The 26,851-nt window shown below is 41.3% G+C and overlaps 2 protein-coding genes across 2 annotated transcripts; both read right to left on the reverse strand.

Annotated features, from left to right (window-relative positions):
• Window positions 1-3,187: 3,187 nt before the first annotated feature.
• On the reverse strand, window positions 3,188-4,832 carry LOC103134803 (oligodendrocyte transcription factor 1-like). Its single transcript, XM_016669082.1, has one exon. It carries the CDS (start codon window positions 4,523-4,525, stop codon window positions 3,734-3,736), a length of 792 nt encoding a protein of 263 aa, XP_016524568.1. The 5' UTR covers window positions 4,526-4,832; the 3' UTR covers window positions 3,188-3,733.
• Window positions 4,833-18,399: 13,567 nt separating this feature from the next.
• Window positions 18,400-20,318, reverse strand: LOC103134804 (oligodendrocyte transcription factor 2-like). The gene is made up of 2 exons (XM_007547254.2): window positions 20,209-20,318; window positions 18,400-19,913 (listed from the first exon to the last, which is right to left on the reverse strand). Exon 2 carries the CDS (start codon window positions 19,889-19,891, stop codon window positions 19,070-19,072), a length of 822 nt encoding a protein of 273 aa, XP_007547316.1. The 5' UTR covers window positions 19,892-19,913; window positions 20,209-20,318; the 3' UTR covers window positions 18,400-19,069.
• Window positions 20,319-26,851: the final 6,533 nt, after the last annotated feature.

The following is a 26,851-nucleotide window of genomic DNA, read 5'->3' on the forward strand; positions in this document are numbered from 1 at the left end:
TTTGATATAGCCGAAAAAGCTACCAGAACGTTTTATTAGGTGTGTTTCTTTTAAGCGAATTTGCTGCTGTCATTTTTGTCTATTGTCAGTTTTATGGTAAATGGAAATGCAGCTAAGTACAACACATAGAGCTGTTCTGTGAAGTCCTCAGAGGTTTATCAGAGTTCATCAGAAAACAAACGGCATCATGGTGACCAAGGAAAACAGCAGGAAAGTCGGGGAGAAAGTTAAGGAAAGGTTTTCAAGTAGCATTAGCCTGAACGATATGTATATTTCAGAGAAGCACCATCCATCATCTGAAAATTGGAAAGCTGATTTCACAGCCACAAACCTGCCAAAAGACAGAAAGACAGAGAAACAGCCAAGAGGTTCACCGAAATTCTGGAGGATCAGGTAATTGTGCATAAAAACTATTTCTGTCCTTCGTCTATCCGAAAAATGGATAGACAAAAGCCATAAGAATCATCTTTTCCATTTCCCAAAAACCATGTTCAGGACATAGCAAACATGTGGATGAGGGCGCGCTGCCAAAAGTTCAGTTTTGAGAACAAAACTGAACTTTTTGGCTCACGTGCTAAAATGGAATGGAATTCCATAGTCAATTATTAGAACTTTCCAGTCAAAGTCGAGACCTAAATTGGTTTGGGAATCATTGGCAAGACCCAAAAATCTGACTCCGTTTGATCTATTTTGTAGAGAATAACAGGCAGAAATTTCAGAAGCTGTAGAAGACAAACTGCAAAACACTTTCAGACGTAACTATAGCAAAAGATGGTTCTGCAGATGTATGCCACACTTTTCAGAATCATTTCCTTCCATTTCCCAATTATGCACTACTTCCTGTTTGTACAATTATTTGACATCCCAGTAAAATGCGTTCATGTTTGAGGTTGCAACTTGAAAACCCCAAAAGTTGTCTCTATTGGTACCTTTAACAAAGGTTTTTTGTTCTCTTTTTTCAGGGAGTTTCCCCAAAATACACATAAATTGTTTTGTGCAGGTTTCAATTTTTCCAAAACCTGGCTAAATAAGGTCATTAATTTCCATAAGTACTGTGTAATGTTTTGCCTGTCCTCAGGAAATTTAAGGTCATACTTGGCATCTTTTGACTGTCTTGACAACATCGTGTGCGGAATGAGAGATTAATTTAGCTCAGTCTAACGTCTCAATGAATATTATCTTCAAAAGCATAAGTCAGACTGATGTCTGTAAAGTACAATCTGATTTCTAGGTGGTTCATGTTGCTACATCGTCCTCTTGTTACCCATCAGTCTATAATGTAACACATTGCTTTCATAGATGGTGCTGTATTAGATCTTTTTCAACAGCACTTACAATTTCTTACCTGTTTTTTTTTTCCATATGACATATATGAAACGTCCTGTGTAATGTTCCAGGTTAAGAAATACTAAATTGGCTGCTTAGTTGCACAGTGAGTTGTGTACTATTTGATCTTTTGTAAAATAAAACTCTGGATTTTGACTTAAGGTTTAAATAATGACACTTGTGTAACTCACCCAGCAGCTTACATCAGATTTGTTTTGGACATTTCCTTAATCCTGTTAAAGATAAAAAATAAAATAAAATAAACAGAGTAAGAGTTTGTCTAAATCAAATTTTTCTATCTGATTTATTAGCCACCTTGACCATCAAATATATTTTTACTTTACATTTTGTAAGAAAACACAAAAATGTTTCAGTTAAAGCACAAGAAGAGTTAAAACATTAAAATCTTGGCTAATGCTGCAGGAGAAACACAGTAAATACTAAAATAATCGTCTGACTCCCTTCTGGTTGTAATGCCTGCTGGCTCACAGACTGTTGCACAAAGCAAAGCCATCATAAATGTCATCTGAAGAACGTTTCTTTTTTTAATGATATAAAACTCAAAAGTTAGATGAGCTAGACGAGTAAACAGGCTGTAGATTAGGTCTAATTCACACCTTCTGTTTAGTTTGAGACTGCCGTCATTGGCTCTCATTTTTAAAAAGCAGAGTTGCTGAAATCAGACATATGAAAAATAGAAGTTGTTTCTCAACTTGCTCCTTTTGTTTTCGCAGACTTTACTCCTCGCCTGTGCTTGTTGCATCTCACCGAAACGACCTCTCTCCCTCTCTCCCTCTCTCAAACGTCCTACAAAAAACCATGAAGGACTTTGAATAATTCAATTCCACTAATGAGACGAATAAACAAATCCGTGCATGAATATTCAGGGATCGAGTTCGTATCGTTCCAGCTTCAAAAGCTTTTGGAAAATATTGCTACAGCATGCACAATCTGCTCTGCAGCTGCTTGATTTTCCTAAAGTCTAAACGGCTTTTGTTTATTACTGGCCTGTCAGCGTCAACAGAAGCATTCGGTGCCTTTGTAATTTGTTAGCAGGACGACTCTGGGTGCTGTTTTCACATTCTTAGAAAACAAATAATAAAAAAAAAAGAAACTGGTTTCCTTTTGATGGTTTTGCTTATTGGTGTGAGGCTTTTGTAACAGGAAAGTTATTTTGTTCTTAGTATTGAAATGTCTACGTCACAAGTTCTGAACAAGTTTACTTGATCAGGATCTTAAAAAAAAATCCCCACCTTTGGCTAATATGGGGCCAAAGAGTTTATTTACCAATGACAATTGCATAGTAATAAAGAAAACAATATATTACCATATATTAACTTAATACAGGAGTATAATTTTTTTGTCATATTCTAATTCAAACTTTAAAACAGTTCTTCACTTTTTAAANAAAGTCTTCCAGGACTCCACTGAAGAGAGGTTGGCCTGAGCAAAAAGGTTCTGAGTTCAGATCCCTGCATGGTCGTCCAACATCATTTGGTTTGGTTCATTTAGGCTGTACTGCATAATTTAAATTTTATGTTATGCATGGAGGAAAGAGAGTGGTAGCTCTGTGTTTTATTTAAGGAAGACATAAATGGGGGAACTCTAAATATTTAACGATAATGTTCAGCTTCAATGCACAAAGTTCCACAACCAGTATATCAATGTGTCTGTTTGTTGTTTTCTGTAATGTTTCATGAAGCTGCGCTTTTATGTTTACCTAGAACATGGCAGAGACGGTAAACGCATCACAAGGACATGAATATATTTTCTATATTTAAGACAGGCAGCATTTTCTTGGAACACATTTCTATTTCAAATCTCCTGGAAGTAATTTGAGCAAAAAGTCAGAAGCAAAACATTTGACTTTGTGAATCTTTATTCTTAGTATGTCGCTTTAAACAATATAAAGATAGAAACCAAAATGCACAACAGATTGGAACATGTTCAGGTTCGTCAGAAAGACGTAAAAAACCTATTCCTCTGCAGCTGCAGCTAAAATTTGAAGCCAACAACAGCATTTGATTCAATTTAAGGTCAGACTAAGCTTTTCGACTTCTGTTACAATTTCAATAGTTTACAATAGTTGGATGCAGTTCGGTCGATAATTGGAAATGTGCGTTACATTCAATAAACAAAAAAAAAACTCATCGAATGAGGTTCTTGCTTGTCTGTGGTGAAGGAGAAGAAAAATAATGCCATGTTAAAACCAAGAATATGTGATAAAACATACAGATAATACGAAGCAGAACAGCATAATGTGCTCGGATAAAATCAGAACAAAACTGTGAGTAGTGTAGTAACATTTCATGAAGACGTTAAACTGTTAGAAAAATACTAATTCCTATAAAAAAGCTTGCATAATGTGCAACAATCATAGAGAAATCCCCCTGCAGGCTTCGAGTCTTCACTTTGGGAATCTGGGAGCAGGTTTGGAGTGGTTGAATCTGGGCAGTCTGCAGACTCCACAGGGGCAGGGGGCCCCACCTGCGGCCCCCACAGAGCTCCACTGCACCGGGGCCAGCGAGGCCTCCATGTGGCCTGGAGGAAGCGGGGCGCATTTAGCAGCTGAGGAGGACAGTGAAGGGGCGGAAGAAGAAGAAGCCGACGACGAAGAAGAGGTGGTCGAGGAGATGAGGGACTCGTGGGTGAGGAGGAGCTGGCCGGGCCCCGCAATGAGGGGCCACCCACCAGCAAACAGCAGCCGGGGGACAGGCCCAGCGTTCACCCCCATGCCGATGCTCACCTCCCCCAGCAGCCTCCGCATCTCCTGCAGAGACGAGCCCAGGAGGAGGATGTAGTTCCTGGCCAGAACCAGGGTGGAGATTTTGGAGAGCCTGCGGCCCGGCGGGGCCCCGGGCGCGTGGGACTGAGAGGGAGAGGAGGAGGAGGAGGAGGAGGAAGCGTAAGGCACCATGACTTCCCTCAGGGCGTCCATGGCGACGTTCAGGTCCTGCATCCTCTTCCTCTCCCTGGAGTTGATCTTCCGCCTCAGCTCCTGCTGCTCCTCAGGACTCAGCTCCTTCTGGGGCTTGGCGGCTCTCGCGCCGCCCTGCAAGCCGAGGAGCGGTGCCGCAGTCAGGCGGGAGTTCAGACCGAACCCCGGGGGGCAGTGGGGCAGGTCGTGCACCGACCCGGGGCCACAGAGAGGCAGCGACTGCTCCTGGGCCCTGGCAGCTGTGTTCGACAGCACGTTCATCGTCAGCTCAGAGGTCAGCGAAGTCACGCTCTACTCTGGCTGTAGAAGGAAAAAAAATGTAAAAAAATACTGATGCTTTGGAAAAAATAAAAGTCCCCAACCTGGAGAATCAACTCTTCATTCTCTTCTCCTCGTGTCTGAGCTTGAAGACGACTGCCAGCTGCCATCCAGCACAAGCAGAGTTTGAATCTTGAGGTTGGTGCCACGTTAGCCGCGTCAAAAGGCGGCTTGTTAAAGCAGCGGCTCCGACATCTCGTCTCCACAGCTGTGAGAGGCAGGAATCTCAGCTCAAAGAGCCGGAGCAGTGAGCTAAATGCTGCTCTTACATAGCCCCACCTCAGCTCAACCCCTCCCTAACACTTCCTCATCCAGCATATGTTTGCAGAGAAAATCCACTAGAGTCAGAAGGAAGGAGAAATATAATAACGCAAAGTGCGCTGGTGAAAAGTCGGGAAGAAACGATTCGGGATATTTTATTTCATCCAGTGCAACTGAATTTATTCAGCTGTTTGAGCAGCAACGTGCAAAGCAGTGCGAGAAGTGTAATAATGTGATTCTTCTTCCTTTAAATGACTGAATTTATTGTATCCTGGCTTATAAAAGCAAAGTTGTGATCTCTACAAAAGTGCCTAGTAAAATTATCCATAATTCTTAAACATTTTGCATTTAGTCACACTGCAGTCAGATTCAGTGTATTTTAATGGGATTTTATGTGAAACGCCAACACAAAGCAGGGCAAAAATTGTAAAATGGACAGAAAATTATTCAAGATTTTCACAGATGAAAATCCCCCTCTTTCTCACTTTTCTCGTACCTCAGTTCAGATATGATGCGGAGTGTCTGTAGACAGAAATTTGCGTGGAGCAGTCGACATGACTTTGCCTGATGAGGAGGTAACAGAAGATGCCCTTTAAACCATCTACTTGGCAGCATTTGGGTGACAGACAAAACACAGCAATATGTAAGCACTGCAGTTTGTTCAGATGCTGAAAGCGGAAGAAAGCATCGCTATAGCAACCAATGGTTGGAGATCTAGGAGTAAGTTGAGCTACAATCCTAGCACATCCTGTAGCAACTGGGTAAACCAATAAGTTGTCTCAAGGCCTGAAAATATGAAATAAATCAAGAAAGATGTAAGTTTGTTGAATTTGTGGCAAAATGTGTGTTGTTGCATCAATATAATTCTTGAAGTTTTCTTGAAAACAATATTAAAATCTCATCCTGTCATTCACTGCAATAACACAAAATTGCAGTGTGTTATTGCAGTGACACACTGCAATAACAGTGTGTCACTGTTATTGCAAAAAGACAAAAAGTAGACTTTTTGTCTACTTTTTGAAAGTAGACAAAAAGTAGTATTTTTGTCTACTTTCTAGTGCGAAAATCTTATTACACTTGAAATAAAACAAACAAACAAAAAAAACTAACTTGTTTTAAGTCAATAATTACTTTTAAAAAGGTACTTGTACCACTGAGTTTATTTCATTCATATCATGGGAAAAATGTCTTGTAAGTGAAATAATCTGACAGTGGAATTAATCATTTTTCATCAATATTATTAAATTATTAAAGTAATACAAGCTCCCATGTCTTGCTGAAAAGTTACTTGTAAGTTTGTTTGTTTTTTTTTGTCTTATTTTAAGTCTACTAAGATATTTGTACGAGAAGCTAAACCAAAAATACCAACAAAAAAAAAAAGAGTTTGTGTCTTTGCAGTGTTCTCTTAAACTCACAGCGTTATCAGTTCGGATATCAATACCTACTGACACAGTGAACATCACGTTTCCACTGTTCATATAAAATCAGCCGACCCTATCGCCCGGCTTCATGGAGCAATATTTGAATCCTCACCACTCGTACCTCCAAGCCATTGCTCAAAATCTAGGAATGAGGGAAACGCAAGGAAATGGGATTCAGCGCCTAATTAAAAGCTGGAGGCACTAATGAATAAAAGACAAACAACATTATGGGCTTAATGGAATTTACCACTAAAACCATTTAACAAGCTGAAAGCCATTAAAGCCATCAGCACTTTAAGTGACGGAGAGCAGGTATAAGCACTATTAGGGTGGGTATTAATTGTGTCAGAGAACAGTTTTGGCAAACAGTGAATGGATCCGTCATTGTGCCAGGGGGGCTGGGGAAGTTAATTGACGGTTTAGAGGTTGGGGTTATTGTTGCTCAGCTCTGAGCGGGCCTCGCTATAACCAAATTGGCCGGCGGAGAGTTTGGGCACGGATCCAGGCAGCCCCAGACAACAGCCCAATTGACTCCAAGCACAGGTGAAGCTGGCCTGGGGCACAGAGGCAAGGCTGAAAACCTCAAACGTGCCATTCATTAGCCACAAAAAAAGACCTCAGGATCACCCCGCCGCTCAGCGAGCCTGGCCGTCCTCTCCTTGCCCTGTGCTCCCCCCCAGTCTGAGCCCATCTGAGGGGGCAGAAAAGGAAGGCTGGGGGAACGAGGCGAGGGACCGCACCGTCACAAACAGAAAGCAAGTTGTTCGCGATGAAAGCAGAAGGAGGAAGACCCTTTTTTTCCTTCCCAGCCGTTCCTCCCCTGTCATCCCGGGCAGTGCGTGGAGGCGCTTCCCTTCCCCGCCAGTTGGCCGGTGGCGTCCGGCTGGTGCTGTGATTGAAGCTGAATGGACGGCTGCAGACGGACAGGAAAGAGAGGGCTCCATGAAAAGGGCCAGGCGGATGGCCCTCGCACCTGCGGGAGAACAGAGTGCGGGTGCCCAGGGCTGAATGTGTGAATGCGCGAGCGTGCTCGGGGTGTTTGCGTGCATTGCCTGCGAGCTCAATTCGACTTCTAGTGCCCGTCACCACAAAGGGGTGTAATAAACCGAGCCGTGAAAGAAAACCTTGGGGTAATTTTGTCTTTCTTGACTGTATTTTAGGATTGTTTCCATGTCAAGGAGGGCGGTGGTTGTGGGGAGGGACACCTGCAAGGAGCCACACATACAGAAGTCAGAATAGGGGGGGGGGGGGAATGAAAGAAAGAAAGAAGCTGGTGTCCCCCCAGAATGGAGCACCTCCCCCACGTTTTCTCCGCCACTCACAAGGGAAAGAAAAGTGAGCTTGATTTGGGGGCATATCCGCCTCCAGCTCGCAGCTTCTTTTGATGAGGCTGGGCCCGGGCTGGAGCACCGGTGGCTTCAGGGCAGGAGGAAGACTAGTGTCTTTATGGTGGAAGAAGTGTCGTCCATCTGGGCAAGGCCGTCCAGTGAGGGGTCTGCACCTGGGAGCTAAATGCCTCATCTGTGTGGAGCTGTTTCCTGTGGCTGGCAAACAGGAAGACACCTCAGCCAAACTCCTGGGTCAATCTATCGCCCACACTGAGGGGGAAAAACACACCGCAAGTGATACCGCGCTCGCTCTCGTTGTTGTTTGGCTGTTCTGGGGGATCAAACATCAACTTAATGGTCAATTAAGTTGCAAAAAGTTTACATTTTTCTCAAACTTTTTCACTTTTTAACCACAAATTTAAATGTGGTTAAATTTTGGAAGAAACTTACATGTAGTTTTACCTTCTTTCCCCCCCAATAATTATCTTACAAATGTAGCATGGCTTTGTTTTCAGTCCCTTTTAGCTTGTGACACCCCTAAAGACTTAGAGCAACCATCAGATATCATGAAATTAGTAAAACGCATTCAACTGTCTCTAATTTCCAAAGTCATATTTTGGAAAAAATAAAAAAATAAATAAGGCATCCTGCGTAAAGTTGCGATACGCCATGTAGGGAATACATCTGAAGATGCATTGATTGGCCCACGCCTAAAAAAAAAACTGTGTGGTGAAAAACAGTTTCTACATCATCGCAACCTAGCTGCGAAAAATGGTGGAAAAATCGTTGTTAACATCATGTGGGCATGCTTAGATTAGAGAAGACAAATGGATCTAAATCTATGTTTATATTTAAGAAAAAAAAAACTTTACAGAAAATTCAAAAGACTTGAGATTGGGTCAGACGTTGAGTTTCCTGCAATGATGACCAAAAACAAGCAGCAACAGCTACAGTGGTTTACATCAAAGCATATTTTGGTGCTACGATATTCAAAGTCTTAGAATCTCATTGGATCTTTTGCAAAGAAGGGAAAGACACTTTTATGTCCAAAATGTGGTAACTGTAAAGAAATCACTCCGTGGGGATAAACACTTCTCAGATCCTGAATTGAAAGGCAATTTTTTTTAACTATCTGACCTTTTCCATCTTATGCGCCTCTTTGTAAGGCTCTTTGACATCAAAATTAAGAAATATATTTAACGAACTGAAAGTCAAACACGAGAAAATGTGAAAAAGTTAAGGGCTATGGATAGTTTTGCAAAGCGAATTGTCCACTAGAAAAGTTCAAATCGTTTTTTGACAGAGCGAGCCAAGGCGTTAAACGAGGGGCTGCACCTGCTGCAGGCTTTCACATCCCAAACCGTCTCCTGTCTGCAATGTGCAAAGAGAGCGTAATGAGAAATTAACAGTTGCCAGTGACTGATTTGCTCAATGTGTCAAACAGGTGCAGCGGCAACAATGGAAATATAACAGAGCTGGACTTTTCAGAACAGAAAAAAGCTGCTCTGCATCAAAGCGGAGACAGAAGACGCACTCGTCTATTCGCGCCAGCCCCTGCTCGCCAAGGCCCCGGCCAAAGACATGAGAAGATTACAAGCTGTTAATAAGGTGGAACCAATCAGCTGAAGGTCTGCTTTTGTCCCTCCCAGCATGCTTTGTGAGTGCCGGCCTGGGATAGTTGGCATTTGGTGCTGATCACAGTGTGGCGGAGGGATAATGACTGTAGGAGGGGTGCAAGGTTTTAGCCCTCGGGCCCTTTGTGAAAGAGAGCCTAAATGCTTCACTTTCAATGGCCGCACACGCTTAGCTGGTCACGCTTGTTTAAAAACAGATGGACATTTACCACATTCATATTTCATCTCGCTAACAGCTCCGCTGACACTTTTACACATTCTCTGCGTTTCATTGGACAGATCTGTGCCTACAGTAGCTTCACAGGCTGCGAATCAGAATAATTTAAGAGATTTATGCGCGCTTCAGTCATTACAAGAGTCAAAGCTAAAGTTCCTCAACCCTTTGCTGTGGTCACTTAAAATCATCCCAAACACAACCGTGAGTTAGTGACTGTCCATTGTTACGGCAGATGTTCATCTCCTAAACAACGCCACCAGGGATTTGCTGGGTGTCTGCTAATAGGAGGGTGTTAGTTAACCCGTCCCCCCACCGTGCATCCCTGAAGCCCCCGATCCCATTTAACCGTGACAATGATGGATTCACAGAAACTAAAGTTCAACAGGAGTCCTTGTCCAAAGTCAAACACAGAGCTACTTCTTCTTCTTCTTCTTCTTGAGATGCAGTGATTGAAGGCGGTGAAAGGGAAGGGGGGGGTGCAACAGTTAAAGTCTGAATGTTGTGGGGTGGGGGGGTTGGGTCGAGATGTTTCTCTTTGGGTTTATAGGTGCTACAAGGCCAAGGCTTGGTTTACAGAGGTTATTACAATCTGTATGTAGGGCGGTGCAGTTAGACCAAAAGTCACTGTCAAAGAAAAAGCTGATTGCACGATGATTGATGAGGACACGTTCAAGTCTTTCTGAAATGGGAAAGTCAAAATAGGGGAGATGTTGACTGTGTATTCAACTTTATATCACCGTCTTCAACATTTATATATATCATGTCTTAAAGTAAAATCCCAACATGTTTTAACTCAACAGTCACCAAGTCGGTATTAAAAAACTACCTTGACCATCAGTTCAGACTGGTTCTCAAAATTCTGATTTTACTTATGCGGCAAACATAAGTTCTGCGAGGTTGTGATAAGAAAAACTCTTCGCCATTGTTACTGAGTGAAGAACACTTAAAGTTAACTACTGTCTGCATCTGTAAAGTCTTTGAATAAAGTCAGAGGAAGCACAGAGATGCAGGAATCTATTTAAAAAGGAAACTTTGCGTTTGCGTTCCATTTTGACATTTCTGCAGTTCGTTCTGGCTGTAAGATAGCTCTAGAGAGCAAGGCTATCAACAGGTAACAGGAAGGCAGCGCCTGTAAAAGCCCTGTTTTATCTTTGAGCTTTCAGCCTCTATCTGTTACATAACGTGGTGGACTTGGGAACCTGAGTTAGCATTACCTGAGGAACATACACAGAGGTTGTAATAGCAATGCTAGCCATAGCACATGCCAATAACAAATGCTAAAGGCAGTTTGAAATGTCAGCTCAATAATCCTTTTGTTTTTGATTACCTTACCTCTTTTTTACGATGTCTGGTCTCTCACACTGGAACTAAAAAATGACAGAAGAGATAAAAAAGAGAAGTATTTTAATGCTAATTTTACATTGTTATGTTTGTAATTCCCAAGCAAAAAACAAAGTTGTTATTAGTAACCAGAGATAAGAAATCAATCACAAAACTTTGATTGGTGCCTCTTTGGTTAGGTTAGGTTGGGTTAGGAAGGGCAGGCAGGCAGTCACGTTGAAAACGAACCGCACAATCAACAATCTCAGAGCAGTTCTTTAACTCAGTCTTTTTCACTCAATTGCTAATTTTTTAACATTAATTCGATGTTTAAAGTCTAGAACACAACATCTGTTAAAATGAAAGAAAGCGTGCCAGCAGAATAATGAGAAACAGATCATGTAGCTTTAATGTTGGTGATTCTGGTGACTCCTCAGTGTCGCTCTTCAGGGACATTTTGTGCTCTACTAGCTTGGAAACCATCAGGTAGTGGCAGGAAAGGTCACGGAGGAGAGGTCACATGTCCCAGCTGACCGGAGAGGCACAAATCTATCGGAAAAGGTTCCTACTGTTTGATTGTTTCTATCTAGTGTGCTGTCATTGACGGAGACAAGACTGAATCGATAGAAGTTTAATTAACGTGAAATTCATTCTAAACTTTTTTGAGCTTGTGAAAGTTTATCATCTCCAAAAACAATTTTAAATTTTTTTTTGTTTTGTTTGTTTCTAAATATACCCAAATTGTTAATTTCTGCAATATTTCTGATAGCAAAGTTTCACATTAATGTTTTTCAACTTTACAGCTTCTTGCAACCATTTCCAGAGACGACGTGTCATTTTGCGTTGAACCTTTGAAACCCAACAATTATGTCAGAATTTAAAAGTTTCCTTTGTTGGAAAACATTTGAACACATTAAAAAACTACAACCCTATGGACAAACCAAGCTGGCAGATGGAGGCGGTGGAAGATGATTCTTTCAAGCATTGACGGACGCATCTGTCAGCATGCACAACTGCCCTCCGTCCACCTCCAATAAGACGGCTCCCTCTTTGCCTTACAACCTCTGCCTCCTCGGCTCAGTCACCTCCTACTGGGCTCCTTCTCTTCATGGACTCTCAAAACATTGAAATCTCTCTCACTCCCCCTTACCGCCTAGAGAACCAGACGGCTTTGGCCTCCATGCAAACCAGATCCCAATACCTTGATCACTGATGTTGATCAAGTTCAGAAGCGACCTCCAGCAGCGACACTAACAATAAAACAGTGGGTGTCCGGGTAAAAATGTGTGCAATATTTAGGCTGATTTCATTTTCTGATGTGTGTGAATCCACCACTCTGAGTGCAGTGTTAATTTGATTTGTGTAACAGGGGACCCCGGGGAAGCAACAACTCGGAGAGCTGGCATATGCTCCAGAGCAACACGATAGCAGGCCTCACTGACTTGACAAATTGAGGTTGTAGTTATTAAAGCATCTCATGGCGGCCCGACTCCTGTCGAGGTAATCACACCATTCTTGTTCGAATTCACGTCCGACTTTCAACCTTATGCTGGTGTTAAACCAGAAACACCAACTTTTTAAAGAATAAAATAAGGAACTTCTCTAGGAAAGTGTGAAGACAAGTGCAAATGACGCAGGTGATTCTTTGTCAGTGAAAAAGGTTTTAACTCCAGCTGAAAACAGGAACGTCTCTCTGGTCATTTGCAAGCCTTTGACTTGTAGAGCAGGTTTCCCCCGTGGATGCTTGATGCTCTATCGGAGCGTTCATAAAAAGTGGAGAGCCAATCAGGCGATGCCACTGACAACTCTCCATATCAGCTGCTCGGCGGTCCGGAGATTGACCATTAGGAGAGATCGTTTTCAGGAAATTTGACGGGCACACATGTGTCGGGGACAGGTGCACGTACCAAGCCATGTCACTCCTCTGAATAGCATTTAGGAGGCCCTCATCTCTGAGTCATTGAAAGTCCCGTCCACACCCCAGACAACCGGTCCCTGCCGGGCCCGTTGCGCCCCTCTGAGACCCCCGTGTTTTCTGCAGTGGCCGATTCTAGTCCTAGTCCTGTGCTCCTTGCATCCACTTTGATGTCTAATCCGTCCTGACTGCGTCCTCCTTCAGTCCGCCGAGCCGCTCGGCCGGTCATGAATATCCAAAGGTCCGCTTACTTGACAGGATTATCCCTCCTTTCAAAGCCACCGGGGGACGATTCCTCGGCCACAAAAAACGCCCTCAATGGATCTTCTGCTCTCTTTGTTTCCGCTTTGTTTCTTTCATTTTCCTTCTCTCTCCCTTTCTCTTTCTGCCTTCTGTCTTTGTCCCTGTGGGCCTTTGCTAAACACATTGATCCACCTAATCGAACAGTTCATCCGCTGCTCTTTATAGACAATCAGGCACACCCACAAACATACACACATGAGTACCACTCAGAGCTTATTTGAGTTACATATGTCCTCTCACGTATTTGTGAACACGATTGAGTTCCTTCCTGTATCAAAAAATGTTTGACTTGCAAAAGTGTGCTGAAACTTTACATGTTTTGTCTCAGCTTTCCACAACTAGACAGCAAAAGTGTTGCTAACTATCTGCAAAATAGCTCAAGTTCAGTCAGACTGGATGCTGAGTATTTCTGAAAATCATTTTTTTATCCTCAGTTGGGCTTTGAGCTCATTATTCTAAAACCTTTGTATCGAATCTCTGCAGCTCCTCCAGAGTTCACCAAGGGACCTTTGGGTTTCCTCATTAATCCTCTCCTTGCCTGGCCTCTCAGTTTAGGAAGGAGGTCATGACTTGGTGGGCTTGGAGGTGAAGAAAACTCTTCTTTGTTTTCGGATGATGGAAGCTGAACTGGTGCGTCAAAAAAGATTTGACTTATTTAATCCAAACTGTTCCCAAACTGACGAGAGCAAAGGAGAAAAGTTTATGAGGAAAGCATAAGAGATTTTCACCATACTTTAAAAGAACATAATTAAATCTGACTAATAATCAATCAACAAACTCCATGTAAGTAATGTTCAATAAGCTCGATCAATGAAATAGTGATCCACGATGGAGGGTCTGTGATTTAAGTGATCTAGAGAAAGTGTATAAAGAGTAAAGGTCAAAGATCAAACTCTCTCTGTATGATCCAACCTTGTAGACGACTGATATGATTGGGTTATTGAAAGATGTGACAGACTGGTGAATGGACACTTTGCCTTATTAAATAAATTAAAGTGCTAACTAATCCCTTGTGAAGGCATAACCTCATCCACTGGCAGTATTTTGGAAGATTCCAGAAAAGTAGGCGGAGCCAAGAAATATAACCAATAATAAAATACAACTTCAGTAGCCACCATTCAACCCCAGAAGGGCAGCACTTCCATCGTTTTAGAGCAAATATTGCAGAATTATATGAATAAACGTGAAGATTGCACCCCTAGAGATCAATTTATACAGTTTATGTGCAAAAATAGAAGTTGATTTGGGGTTAAGTTATTCCTTAACTACCGTTGGGAGTTTAATTTTTCCGTTTTCTTTGGTGTGAGATTATGATGTTGGAAGCTTTTTAAAGGAGCACCAAAAGCGGACCTCATGTATAACATGTGTCATCAATTTTGTCCGTAAAAACGTTCTTACTGAACAACTGATACTAGAAAGTTGTCCATTTTGCAAACTCAAGAAGACATCTACATCTTCACTTGCCCTCACTTGTTACTTTACAGACTGATTCTCTGCTGCAGTTCCTCAGTGTGTAGATGCTTATCCAGACTAAAACGAAGGAGCAGTTGGAGTAAACATCAGTCCCATGGGAAAGTGCGACCTCCGGGGTCTCTTATTCACCTCAGAGCGCTGTCTATTCCCATGTAAGAGTTAAATCCCGCCTTTGTCTCTGGCAGCTTATCTGTTTGTTTATCTCCTCTTTCTCATTCCTCCTTTTCTCCATCATGGACTCAGTTTCTCTTTCTGTTGTTCCGCCCACCTTTGATGCATTCCACCACCCGTTCTAATCCCTTCAGCTAACACAACATGATGTGCAGAGCTGAAAGAGTGTACATCTGTGCGGTGTTTAAATCCAGTTACAACAGTGGCAAGGCCGATGGCTCCCCGTCTGTCCAAAGATATGAATATTTAAAGCATCACAGATTCTGCCTCCGACTCTCTGCGGTGGCGAGCGATTCGGCCTGCCACCAGCAGTGCCTCAGGAGCTGTTTATTCAAATCCGGGCTCAGGGATGGGGAAACCCGGCTGCCATCAGCCACAGTGTGCAGGCGGAGCTGAGACGAGATGCAGCTCAGTCAGATTTACTTTCAACTTCAACAGAATGCTTAAAGTGGTGATTTATTTTATTTTATTTTATTTTTTATTTTTTTGCAATAGACCAACATGAGCTGCATTTCTAAAACTTGCTCGATATTGTACTGAGATTGTCATTGACTTGCTTCCAACGCAATTTTAAATTAAGTTCACAGAATGAGTCCTTAAAAACCATCGTCCTCCTACCACTTCCTGCCATTGTCTTCTTTGTCTTTTCCACCAGTAGTAACATTCAGTTGCTGATCACATGATCAGCAACTCGGTTCCACTGCAGTTTTGATATAGCCGAAAAAGCTACCAGAACGTTTTATTAGGTGTGTTTCTTTTAAGCGAATTTGCTGCTGTCATTTTTGTCTATTGTCAGTTTTATGGTAAATGGAAATGCAGCTAAGTACAACACATAGAGCTGTTCTGTGAAGTCCTCAGAGGTTTATCAGAGTTCATCAGAAAACAAACGGCATCATGGTGACCAAGGAAAACAGCAGGAAAGTCGGGGAGAAAGTTAAGGAAAGGTTTTCAAGTAGCATTAGCCTGAACGATATGTATATTTCAGAGAAGCACCATCCATCATCTGAAAATTGGAAAGCTGATTTCACAGCCACAAACCTGCCAAAAGACAGAAAGACAGAGAAACAGCCAAGAGGTTCACCGAAATTCTGGAGGATCAGGTAATTGTGCATAAAAACTATTTCTGTCCTTCGTCTATCCGAAAAATGGATAGACAAAAGCCATAAGAATCATCTTTTCCATTTCCCAAAAACCATGTTCAGGACATAGCAAACATGTGGATGAGGGCGCGCTGCCAAAAGTTCAGTTTTGAGAACAAAACTGAACTTTTTGGCTCACGTGCTAAAATGGAATGGAATTCCATAGTCAATTATTAGAACTTTCCAGTCAAAGTCGAGACCTAAATTGGTTTGGGAATCATTGGCAAGACCCAAAAATCTGACTCCGTTTGATCTATTTTGTAGAGAATAACAGGCAGAAATTTCAGAAGCTGTAGAAGACAAACTGCAAAACACTTTCAGACGTAACTATAGCAAAAGATGGTTCTGCAGATGTATGCCACACTTTTCAGAATCATTTCCTTCCATTTCCCAATTATGCACTACTTCCTGTTTGTACAATTATTTGACATCCCAGTAAAATGCGTTCATGTTTGAGGTTGCAACTTGAAAACCCCAAAAGTTGTCTCTATTGGTACCTTTAACAAAGGTTTTTTGTTCTCTTTTTTCAGGGAGTTTCCCCAAAATACACATAAATTGTTTTGTGCAGGTTTCAATTTTTCCAAAACCTGGCTAAATAAGGTCATTAATTTCCATAAGTACTGTGTAATGTTTTGCCTGTCCTCAGGAAATTTAAGGTCATACTTGGCATCTTTTGACTGTCTTGACAACATCGTGTGCGGAATGAGAGATTAATTTAGCTCAGTCTAACGTCTCAATGAATATTATCTTCAAAAGCATAAGTCAGACTGATGTCTGTAAAGTACAATCTGATTTCTAGGTGGTTCATGTTGCTACATCGTCCTCTTGTTACCCATCAGTCTATAATGTAACACATTGCTTTCATAGATGGTGCTGTATTAGATCTTTTTCAACAGCACTTACAATTTCTTACCTGTTTTTTTTTTCCATATGACATATATGAAACATCTTGTGTAATGTTCCAGGTTAAGAAATACTAAATTGGCTGCTTAGTTGCACAGTGAGTTGTGTACTATTTGATCTTTTGAAAAATAAAACTATGGATTTTGACTTAAGGTTTAAATAATGACACTTGTGTAACTCACCCAGCAGCTTACATCAGATTTGTTTTGGACATTTCCTTAATCCTGTTAAAGATAAAAAATAAAATAAAATAAACAGAGTAAGAGTTTGTCTAAATCAAATTTTTCTATCTGATTTATTAGCCACCTTGACCATCAAATATATTTTTACTTTACATTTTGTAAGAAAACACAAAAATGTTTCAGTTAAAGCACAAGAAGAGTTAAAACATTAAAATCTTGGCTAATGCTGCAGGAGAAACACAGTAAATACTAAAATAATCGTCTGACTCCCTTCTGGTTATAATGCCTGCTGGCTCACAGACTGTTGCACAAAGCAAAGCCATCATAAATGTCATCTGGAGAACGTTTCTTTTTTTAATGATATGAAACTCAAAAGTTAGATGAGCTAGACGAGTAAACAGGCTGTAGATTAGGTCTAATTCACACCTTCTGTTTAGTTTGAGACGGCTGTCATTGGCTCTCATTTTTAAAAAGCAGAGTTGCTGAAATCAGACATATGATAAATAGATGTCGTTTCTCAACTTGCTCCTTTTGTTTTCGCAGACTTTACTCCTCGCCTGTGCTTGTTGCATCTCACCGAAACGACCTCTCTCCCTCTCTCAAACGTCCTACAAAAAACCATGAAGGACTTTGAATAATTCAATTCCACTAATGAGACGAATAAACAAATCCGTGCATGAATATTCAGGGATCGAGTTCGTATCGTTCCAGCTTCAAAAGCTTTTGGAAAATATTGCTACAGCATGCACAATCTGCTCTGCAGCTGCTTGATTTTCCTAAAGTCTAAACGGCTTTTGTTTATTACTGGCCTGTCAGCGTCAACAGAAGCATTCGGTGCCTTTGTAATTTGTTAGCAGGACGACTCTGGGTGCTGTTTTCACATTCTTAGAAAACAAATAAAAAAAAAGAAACTGGTTTCCTTTTGATGGTTTTGCTTATTGGTGTGAGGCTTTTGTAACAGGAAAGTTATTTTGTTCTTAGTATTGAAATGTCTACGTCACAAGTTCTGAACAAGTTTACTTGATCAGGATCTTAAAAAAAATGCCCACCTTTGGCTAATATGGGGCCAAAGAGTTTATTTACCAATGACAATTGCATAGTAATAAAGAAAACAATATATTACCATATATTAACTTAATACAGGAGTATAATGTTTTTGTCATATTCTAATTCAAACTTTAAAACAGTTCTTCACTTTTTAAAATCAGGTGTTTTTTTAAAATAAATAATAATAAAGTTAACTACAAATGTTTTTGTTAGTTTTCCTAAGTCCGTTTTTTTTTTTCATTTTTATTTATCTTTTAAGATAAGAGTCAATTTGACTCTAAATTACCTATTGACTTGATAAGATTAGTTTTTTGACTCCACATGTTTTGACATGTAAAAATGTCCCATATTGATTTATAAAAAATTTTTTCCAGATTTTATTATTGACATAGAAATAATATAGGAAATACAATGCAAAAGCAAAAGAAAGCACTAAAATATAACAGTAATAAATGGGGGGAAAAAAGGACAAAAATCACCAAGATTTTAACGATTTTTCATTTATTTATTTATTTATTAATTGTCTTTTCTTTTTTTTTTCTTAACATTTCAAAACCCCAATGGAACAAGAGAGTCATTTGAAATTTCCACCCAAATAAGTAAATAAATATTTCCATTTATTCTTTTTTGTTTTACATTTAAAAAAATAAACAAGTGGTCACTGATTAAGTCGGGCAGTGGAGAGAAAAGCGTTGAACAAAGACGGATAAAATGAATGAAGCAGGTGCAACATGTAAGGAACAGACAAGGGAATCTTCCCGCACAGTAACAAGACTCTAATATATATAACATCTGCAGCTATTTAAAGACAATAATCCATCTACATATTTACACTTACAAACTGCGACTTGTTGCTTTTAACTTAGGATTTTTTTTTCTGGACGGAAGAATATCTAAAGAAAAAGAAGAAAAAAAAAAGAAAACTGGGCCCTAGAGGTTTTTTTATGCTGTAGGAGCTCTGTGCATAACTATCCGTCACATATGAGATTAATTACAATAAAACACTAAGTTAGTTGCAAAATCTGCAAAACCCGAGGAGGAAAGAAATCAATGCATTGGTTCGAGGTCTCAGTAATGCAGAGGATTCAGCAACAGAGATAAATAAAATGTGTGTAGATGGGGGAGCAAAGTCTGTACAACCCCATTTGGAAAAAAGTTCAGCTGAGTTCAGAGTCACTTGGAGTCGCTTGCCAGCCTCGGCATGGTCACGGAGCTCATGCTGGACACATGCGGAGGCGGGACTTGGCACATGCTGCACGGACAGGGCATCCCGGTGCCGACGCCCCAGTGCTGGAAGCTGCTGCCCAGGGGCCCCGCGCCTGCGGTGGGCGCTTTCAGGAGTCCGTGATGGGGTCTGACCGACGTGACGGCGGAAATCCCGGGAGCGGAGAGGGAGGCGGTGGAGACGGCGGGCGGGGGGAGGAGCGGGTGGTGCACCGCCGGGTGCGAAGCGTGGGAAGCCGCCGGGTGTCCCGGCACGGGCCCCGCGTGAGTCATAGTCCCACAAGTCGACGGGTGGAAGCCGCCGTGGTGCCCGCTGCTGCCGTAGATCTCACTAACCAGCCGCTTCATCTCTTCCAGGGAGTTGCTCAGCATCAGGATGTAGTTTCTCGCCAAGAGCAGGGTGGCGATTTTGGAGAGCTTGCGCACCGACGGTCCGTGCGCGTAGGGCATAACCTCCCGCAGCCCGTCCATGGCCACGTTCAGGTCGTGCATCCGTTTCCTCTCACGGCTGTTGATCTTCAAGCGGATGGCCTGGAGCTCGTTCTCCGACAGCAGCTTGCGGTCCTTCTTGGACGCCATGCGCAGCGCCAGCGCCTCCTCGTCGGCGGCGGAGAGGCCGCGCAGACCGGGGATCTCCGACGGGGAGTCGCTCTGCGTGGAGGACACGGCGCCCGAGAAGCCGTGCACGGACTTTTTCAGGGTGGACATGAAGATGTCGTCCACCTCCGGGGAGGACGGTCTGCTTGACACTCGGCTTGTGTCTGAGTCCATGGTCCAGGTCCTGCGCGATGCTCTGAGAAGAGAGAAACTTTTCAGTAACTGGACTCCAAAACGGAGAGTGTTTGTTACACATTCTATTTCTATATAAATATATATATATATATAATGAATAACATAAATAGCCCTAAATTAAAAAAAGAAATCCTGAAATATTTAAATCAACAATCCGTGTTGTGTAGGCCTCTGTTTATGTCTTTACATGCCACTCCACCGGGCGTACGCATGAAATAAATCAATACTGCTTCCTCTACATAACAATAACAATAACACTCAGCATGTTTACGCATACAATGAAATAAAACACCTACCAGGTTTATCCAAGCGCAATGACGGTGAGAATCCGCAGTCAGATCCACCTGTTACTCCAAATCGCATCTGACAGCCCATCAGGCGCGCATGCGAGCGGCCGCGGGCTTTTATAGCGGGGCTGGGGCGAGCAGAGGCCGGGTCACCGGGACAACGCCGTTTCTGTCCCGGCGGCCTCCCCGCGACCAATCAGAGGCGGGCAGGCGGGAGGGTGGGGAAGACGACGGGGTGCGTTAGCCTGATGTAATTACCAACACAGAGCCTCAGTATTAAGTGAAATCTGACACACTCCTGGCAACACATGGCCCGCTACTGTTAAAATATTTATTATTATTTTTATTATTAATGTTATTACAAACTTACAGAATAAGAGCCATTAGCATTTCATAGCTATATTTTGTTTTATTTGACATTATTAATTCAGAGCCTCATAAAAAGAACTAAAATAAGAAAATTTAAAATATTTTTTCAGAGCAATTACTTGTGGTAAAATTATGCAAATTTAAATTGCTTGAATAATTAATATTTGTATTTCTTTTTAATTTGAACTCAAATGTAAACTAGCCTTTCATAAATTTGATTCCTGATTAAAACAGCTTTTTTTTCTGTTTCTGTTACAAGATTTTATTAATGTATTTTTTTTTTCTAATCGACCCTTACAACAGATAATCAACCAATCAACGCCTAATAAGCATCATAGCTTGTTTCCAGCTTGCAGGCCTGGACGTGATATGCTGTTTTCCGTTTTCGTTTGCCCGCCGTCGGGCCGCGGCATCTGCTGTCGAGGAGCATCTTTAAACGTTAATTAATGAAGTGTGCAAAACTGTCTTTAACCGTTATGATCCGCAAGATTTCAATTAGTGGCGCTGTGTTTTGGGGGGAAACAGCAGAGTGTGGCCCTCCGCTGCTGCTGCTGCTGCTGGTGCGGGAGGGAGGGAGCCCAGCTTGGCTCTGACATAAGGGCCCGGCCCGGTGCTCTGCTCTCAGACACGCTAACTGGAACTGACAGCAGCATTGTCCCGAAAATGCGACAGGTATTGTGTGCAGTCGGACGCAATCAGCGCTAATTGCCTCGACAAGTTTATGTTTCCAGAACCCTTCTCCTATACATATAAATAGAAAATGTGGGGGTCTGCATTGAAGTCGGTCGTCGGCTTTAATAGTACACCCTTTCCTTTCAATTCAGACTTGAAATGTATATATTCATTGAGACAAAAACATCCGAATTTTTTACAATATTTTATAATAATATTTACAGAAAATTCTGAACAGATAGTGAGGACGACCGGATTTTTAGCCCTTTTTATAGTGTAAAATGCGTTGATATTAATTTATAATTTTATATTGAGAAGATAACTCGCCAAACATGTATTTAATTTATTTATTACTATGGCTACCCGATCCATTAATCTGACCGCTGCTGTAAAAGGTGACCTAACTAGCCCTCCAGGTGTCAGCATTTCCAGGTGGACAGAGGAGCTGCATCTCTTTCCCTTTCCCCCCACCATCCCTGTCAGGCCATAAAGGGACATTTCGTCATTTTTTAGCCACTTTTCACCCTTAGTTTGCTCAGCTTTTGTAACAATCACATTACAGTGGCCAATGTAAACTTCATGAGGCAGTTTCAGAGCCCTGCCCACACATGTTGCTGCTATAGGCTTCCAAATTACATTAGATCGAGGACAGCTACACATCGGCATCAATATGTTCAGGGCTTGTCCAGATGAAATAAGAACCTTTCTGGAAAAAATAAAAATAAAAAAATCTTTGGTAGAAATTAATTCTTCCACACAAATAAAACTCAAAATGTTTCAGTAGCCATCACTGGCCTGTAGGAGGCGATATAAGCAGTCGCCAAATTACTTGTGTGATGTACAGTAATCATTTTCAAATAAGTGTAAATAAATCATGGCTACTCTAAATGATAGAAAAGAGTTTATGTTTTATTTAGCATTTTCAGATAGTGGAAAATAGATTACATTTGTGTGAAATCACTTAAAAAAAATAATTGATGCTCATAAATTCAGTTTATCACAGACTGGCTTTTGGTTGGACTTCAAACTGTTCACCCCACATATTTTATCAAATAAAACATGGTGAAGCCAAGGTTCGTTTTCTGACTCACTCATTACATCATGCAGTGTTAACCAGAAAGCAGCAATTGGCACACACTTTACGCTCCCCACAGTCAGGAGGAGAGGAGAGGGCAAATTTATTGATTGATTAATTTGAATCGTGCATGAAAAGGGACTTAGTCACATGTGACAAATGATGCACAAGGAATATTTACATTAACCTGTGCATATTTTACTCTGTTTAGTCACATTTTTTTTAAATCCTTAATACATTCAAAGGTCAAATTTGGAAGAATAAAAAGCAAAAAACAACAACAAAAAAAGTTCTGTTCATTAAGCTTTCAAGCAAACTAAAAATAGTCTCACTCTTTACAAACATAAGCGCAAATGTGAAACTGTATTTGTTTTCTGTGCAAGAAGTTCTTGGGAGCCCCCTGCTGGCCTCTAGGTGCTAAGCAGCAGCAGCTTGGCTCACTTATACCTTGGTCTGACCTGTTGCAGCTTAAACAAAGCGTATAACATGTTTAAGTACAAATATTACTTCAGGAAGAATAATTAACATGTTGAAGCAGAGCAGAACCCTCTCTGGACTTTTGCTTCAGGTTTGGAAGTTTCAATCCAAGCTAACCTTAAAGCTAAGGTAAAGAAAACAATTTGAACTTGACATTTTTTTATTTCCTGTTTTCCTTCACCTTTGACTCTTTTCTTACTGCTGCCACCTCAGTCATCCCTCCCTGTCCATCAGTCTGGGTGGCAACGAGCCCGAAGAAGTGGTGAATACCAGAAGTGAGGAGGAGCATATGTGAGCCATACTTAATCCTGCTAATCTTCTTCCAGAATAAAAAAAAGAAAGGGAACAAAAAAAAGCAAAAAAAAAAAACAAAAAAAAAAGAAGAAGAAGAAGAGGAGGGTGTAAAAACATGAGGGAAGGTTTCTTTTTCTGTCTGGAAAGCTGACCAGTTGAGCCAAATGAACTGAAAGACATGAATAACGTCCTGGCAGTCCCCCCCTGGTCCTTTTCTGTGCAAGATCTTGGAACGAAATGAAGCAAAATTCTTGCTTTTGTCAAAGTGCTGCAGTGAAGAACGTGAGACGCCGCCTTCCACGAACACTACTGTTGCTGTTGTTTTTGTTGGGGCACTTTGTCTTCCTCTGAAATTCACATGCAGCACTCCAACTGTACATGTAACGTAAAGAGCCACCAGAGGAAGAGGAGCGAAAAGTCTGAATAGTAATCGTGGGATCCATGAGAGCAACTTAATATTCAAATTTTTTTTAGCTAAATTAAACGTAATTTAAAGATATTGCTAGAATTTCCATCTTTAGAATGTCTGTGTATTTTTTTTCTGTAAAAGGTGGTAAATCAAAACATTTCAGAAATTTTGACTTTAAGTCCTCAAAAGTGCATTAAAGAAAAAAAAATAAGAAAAATGAGTTACCTACTTATAGGCTAGTGTGAAAAAAATTATATGGCTGACAAGATGTTTTTGTTTGCAAAAAATCAAAAGAAAAAAAAACGAATTTCTTTATTAGATTTTAGTTCATATGAGCGTTTTAATCCAGCTTTATTTATCGTATTGAAACATTGTTTGCTTCTGCGTGACGAATGGCACCTGTTGATGAGCAGGTGCACGTTTCGGGAAAGGTGCATTAGCCTAATTGAGGCAATAAAACTGCAATATATCCGTTTAACACAAGTGTCATTCCTAAAGCTGTCGTTTCTGAGAGTGCTTTGCAGAGATTTACCAGCAATACAAGTGACAGTATCCAGAGACCCAGTGGGATAAAAACACGACTGTCAAATGGGAACAATTTACACGACCGACAGCACACTATAAAATGCAAACCAGTGTGCTAACTGAACAGAAACATTAAAACAATCAACACAGAGCCTCAGCATTAAGTGACATAAATATGCTCCAAGCATAAACAAACTGTATAGAGAGGTGGTTCCAAAGTTTTCGAAGTGGTGACCGTATAGAGAGTGTTGGTATTTGTGGTGGGAAACCGAACGCTGCAACAGAATTTTAGTTACGGTACTTTAAGTAAAAACGCAAGATTTAGCAAATTGTCATTATAGGAGATTACTGGCCTAATCCAGCAATAACTTAACAATAACCTTAAATATGATCGTACAACAATATGGAAACATTTACCGCAATATGCAGGAGACTTCTTAAGCTAGTGGTACTTGACATGCCCATTAATGCAACATCTGGGGAAACTCATACAGGATTTGAACTTTATTCAGAGATGAGGAGTCAATCTCAAAAACAAATTATATGAAAATAATTGGTATGTCATGACCCAGCCAAACAATGTGAATTTCCCACCATTGATTCAAGCATTCTCTAAAACTTCACATTAGTGAAGAGATTCAACGTGAATATTTTAAAGATATGCCACGACTTTACGCTCCACAAAATGTTCTTCGTTTCTTCATGCTTAGACCCACGCAACACACTTTTCTACACTTCGGCATACGGGACAAGATAGGGGAAAAAAAAACATCTCGGCATATCTGACCGCAGAAAGGGTCTTCAGACCAACTGGCAGTACTTTCCTAAAAGGTTGGCAAAAGGTTGGCAAACCTTTCCTAAAAGTATGAACATGTTTAGCCACATTTTAAAAACTTGCATCTCACTGCGAAACTCTCCAGCATGCAAGTGATAAGCGTTCCGTCTACAAGGCCATGTGAGGGCAGGAGGTCACCAACACATTTAGGTGCAGGACGTCTAAGGTGAGAGAACGTGTGGATCTCGGCCGCCTCCAGAGTCATCAGATGTGCTTGTCTCAGGGGCTGGACGGATTGGGTTCTGCTGGCCAGGGGCTTTATCTCTACAACAGCTATTAGGAGGTAATTAAGTCCTAACACTGCAGTGCCTCCCATGGTTACTATAACATAACTGCAAATGGGAAGCTTACAAGCTCCTTTAGACGGCATGACAAATTGAATGGAACTCATTGGGCTTCAGCTATTATTCCAGCGGCCCCATCTGGCTGGGAAAAGATAAAGGGGATTTGCTGGAGGTTGTGAGGGGTTGAGCCTCCATGCTCGGTTTGTGAATGTGAGCGCATGAAGGATAAGCAAAAAGAAGGGGGCGGTGGGGGAGCGCTGGTCCACCGTGGGGAGTGTTTTGAGGGCTCCAGGGGGATTTTTTTCTCTCTTTTTTTTTCTTTTTCTTTTTGGTCTGAGCTTCAATTCAACAGGCAGCCTGAGATTTGCTTTGGCCAAATGTTACAAATGTTTCGACAACCTGGTCTCTGATCCTTTGGGGTCACCCGGGAGGGCACGGGGTACAACAGCTTTACGCTCAGAGATTTAACACGGGGATGAATATATTCACTCCCCCGGGCCTCCAGATGCTTGTTTCAGGGAGAGACGGAGGCTAGACCCAACCTCACTTTGCCCAAAGCAGACCAGCTGGTAGGTTGGTTGTGGATGTGGTGGGGATTCAAACTGTTGTAGACAAAAAAAAGTTTCTTAGTTACAGCACGACACAATGTTATTGGGGGAGAATAATGTTTGAAGTGTTGGATTTTGGGGACCATTGAACAAATGTTAATCAGTTTTATTATAATTACGAACAAAAACTCCAATTTCAGAGATGATACAAGTCCGACTTGGCTGATAGCGGAGCTGGATTATGTCTAGCCTTATTTTCACTTCCTTTATCTGTTGACAAACTTGAAGTTATTCTTCAGTTTCTCACAGACCAAACTAGTGCCGAAATAACAGCTCTCAATAAGCAAAATAACAGTAAGCTAAATAACAGATAAACAGGCAAAGCTTCAAGCAACTCACTTTGAAAACAGGTTCAACAACAAATAGAGATTTACTGCTGGTTTCATGCAGTATATGGCAAATATTTTTGACAAAATACAAAAGAACCTTTTATCAGAATGTTTCTGTCTTCAAAGTGAATTTAAAAATAGAAATATAGAAATAAGGTGGGACTTTGAACTGGCATTTTTAAGCTGCTCAGAAATGTCTCAAGATGTACTACATTCTCTTCTTCTCTGCCGTTTCTCCCATTTTAATTAGTGTGCAAAGCATTTTCTCTCCAAATATGTCTTGAGCAAAGTTGTCCTGTGTCTTATTTTCTCAACAGGTTCATATCTGTTCTCCATTTGATATCAGATTTGTGTACATCCCAATAATTACATAACAAAAAGGCTCATCATTAAGAGCTACCGAGCATCTCTAATTTGGGGAAAGTGGAAACGCCTGTAAACAAATACATTTCTCCCCTTATGATTTTAAGTATTTTTAAATTACATTTTCTGAGAGAAATATTACAAATTTCTGAAACTTAGACATTATTTTCAAGACTATTTAGCAGTTTGGTTTGAACCTAAAGAGCACAAAGCCTCCGCCAGCCCAACAGTATCTTCACTCCTGCATCACAATAGCTGTAAAGGCTTCTAATGACAGGGATCTGCCAGATTTAACAGGCTTTCATTCAGATGGCAATTGTCAGAAGCCAGAAAACAAGAGGCTGAGGAATAACAATGACATACGCAGGCAGAGCAGGCCATCCCTGTTCTGCTGCAATTAGCTTCAAATGGA

Source organism: Poecilia formosa, unplaced genomic scaffold, assembly GCF_000485575.1.
Source record: "Poecilia formosa unplaced genomic scaffold, Poecilia_formosa-5.1.2 Scaffold19, whole genome shotgun sequence".
Lineage (NCBI taxonomy): Eukaryota > Metazoa > Chordata > Actinopteri > Cyprinodontiformes > Poeciliidae > Poecilia > Poecilia formosa.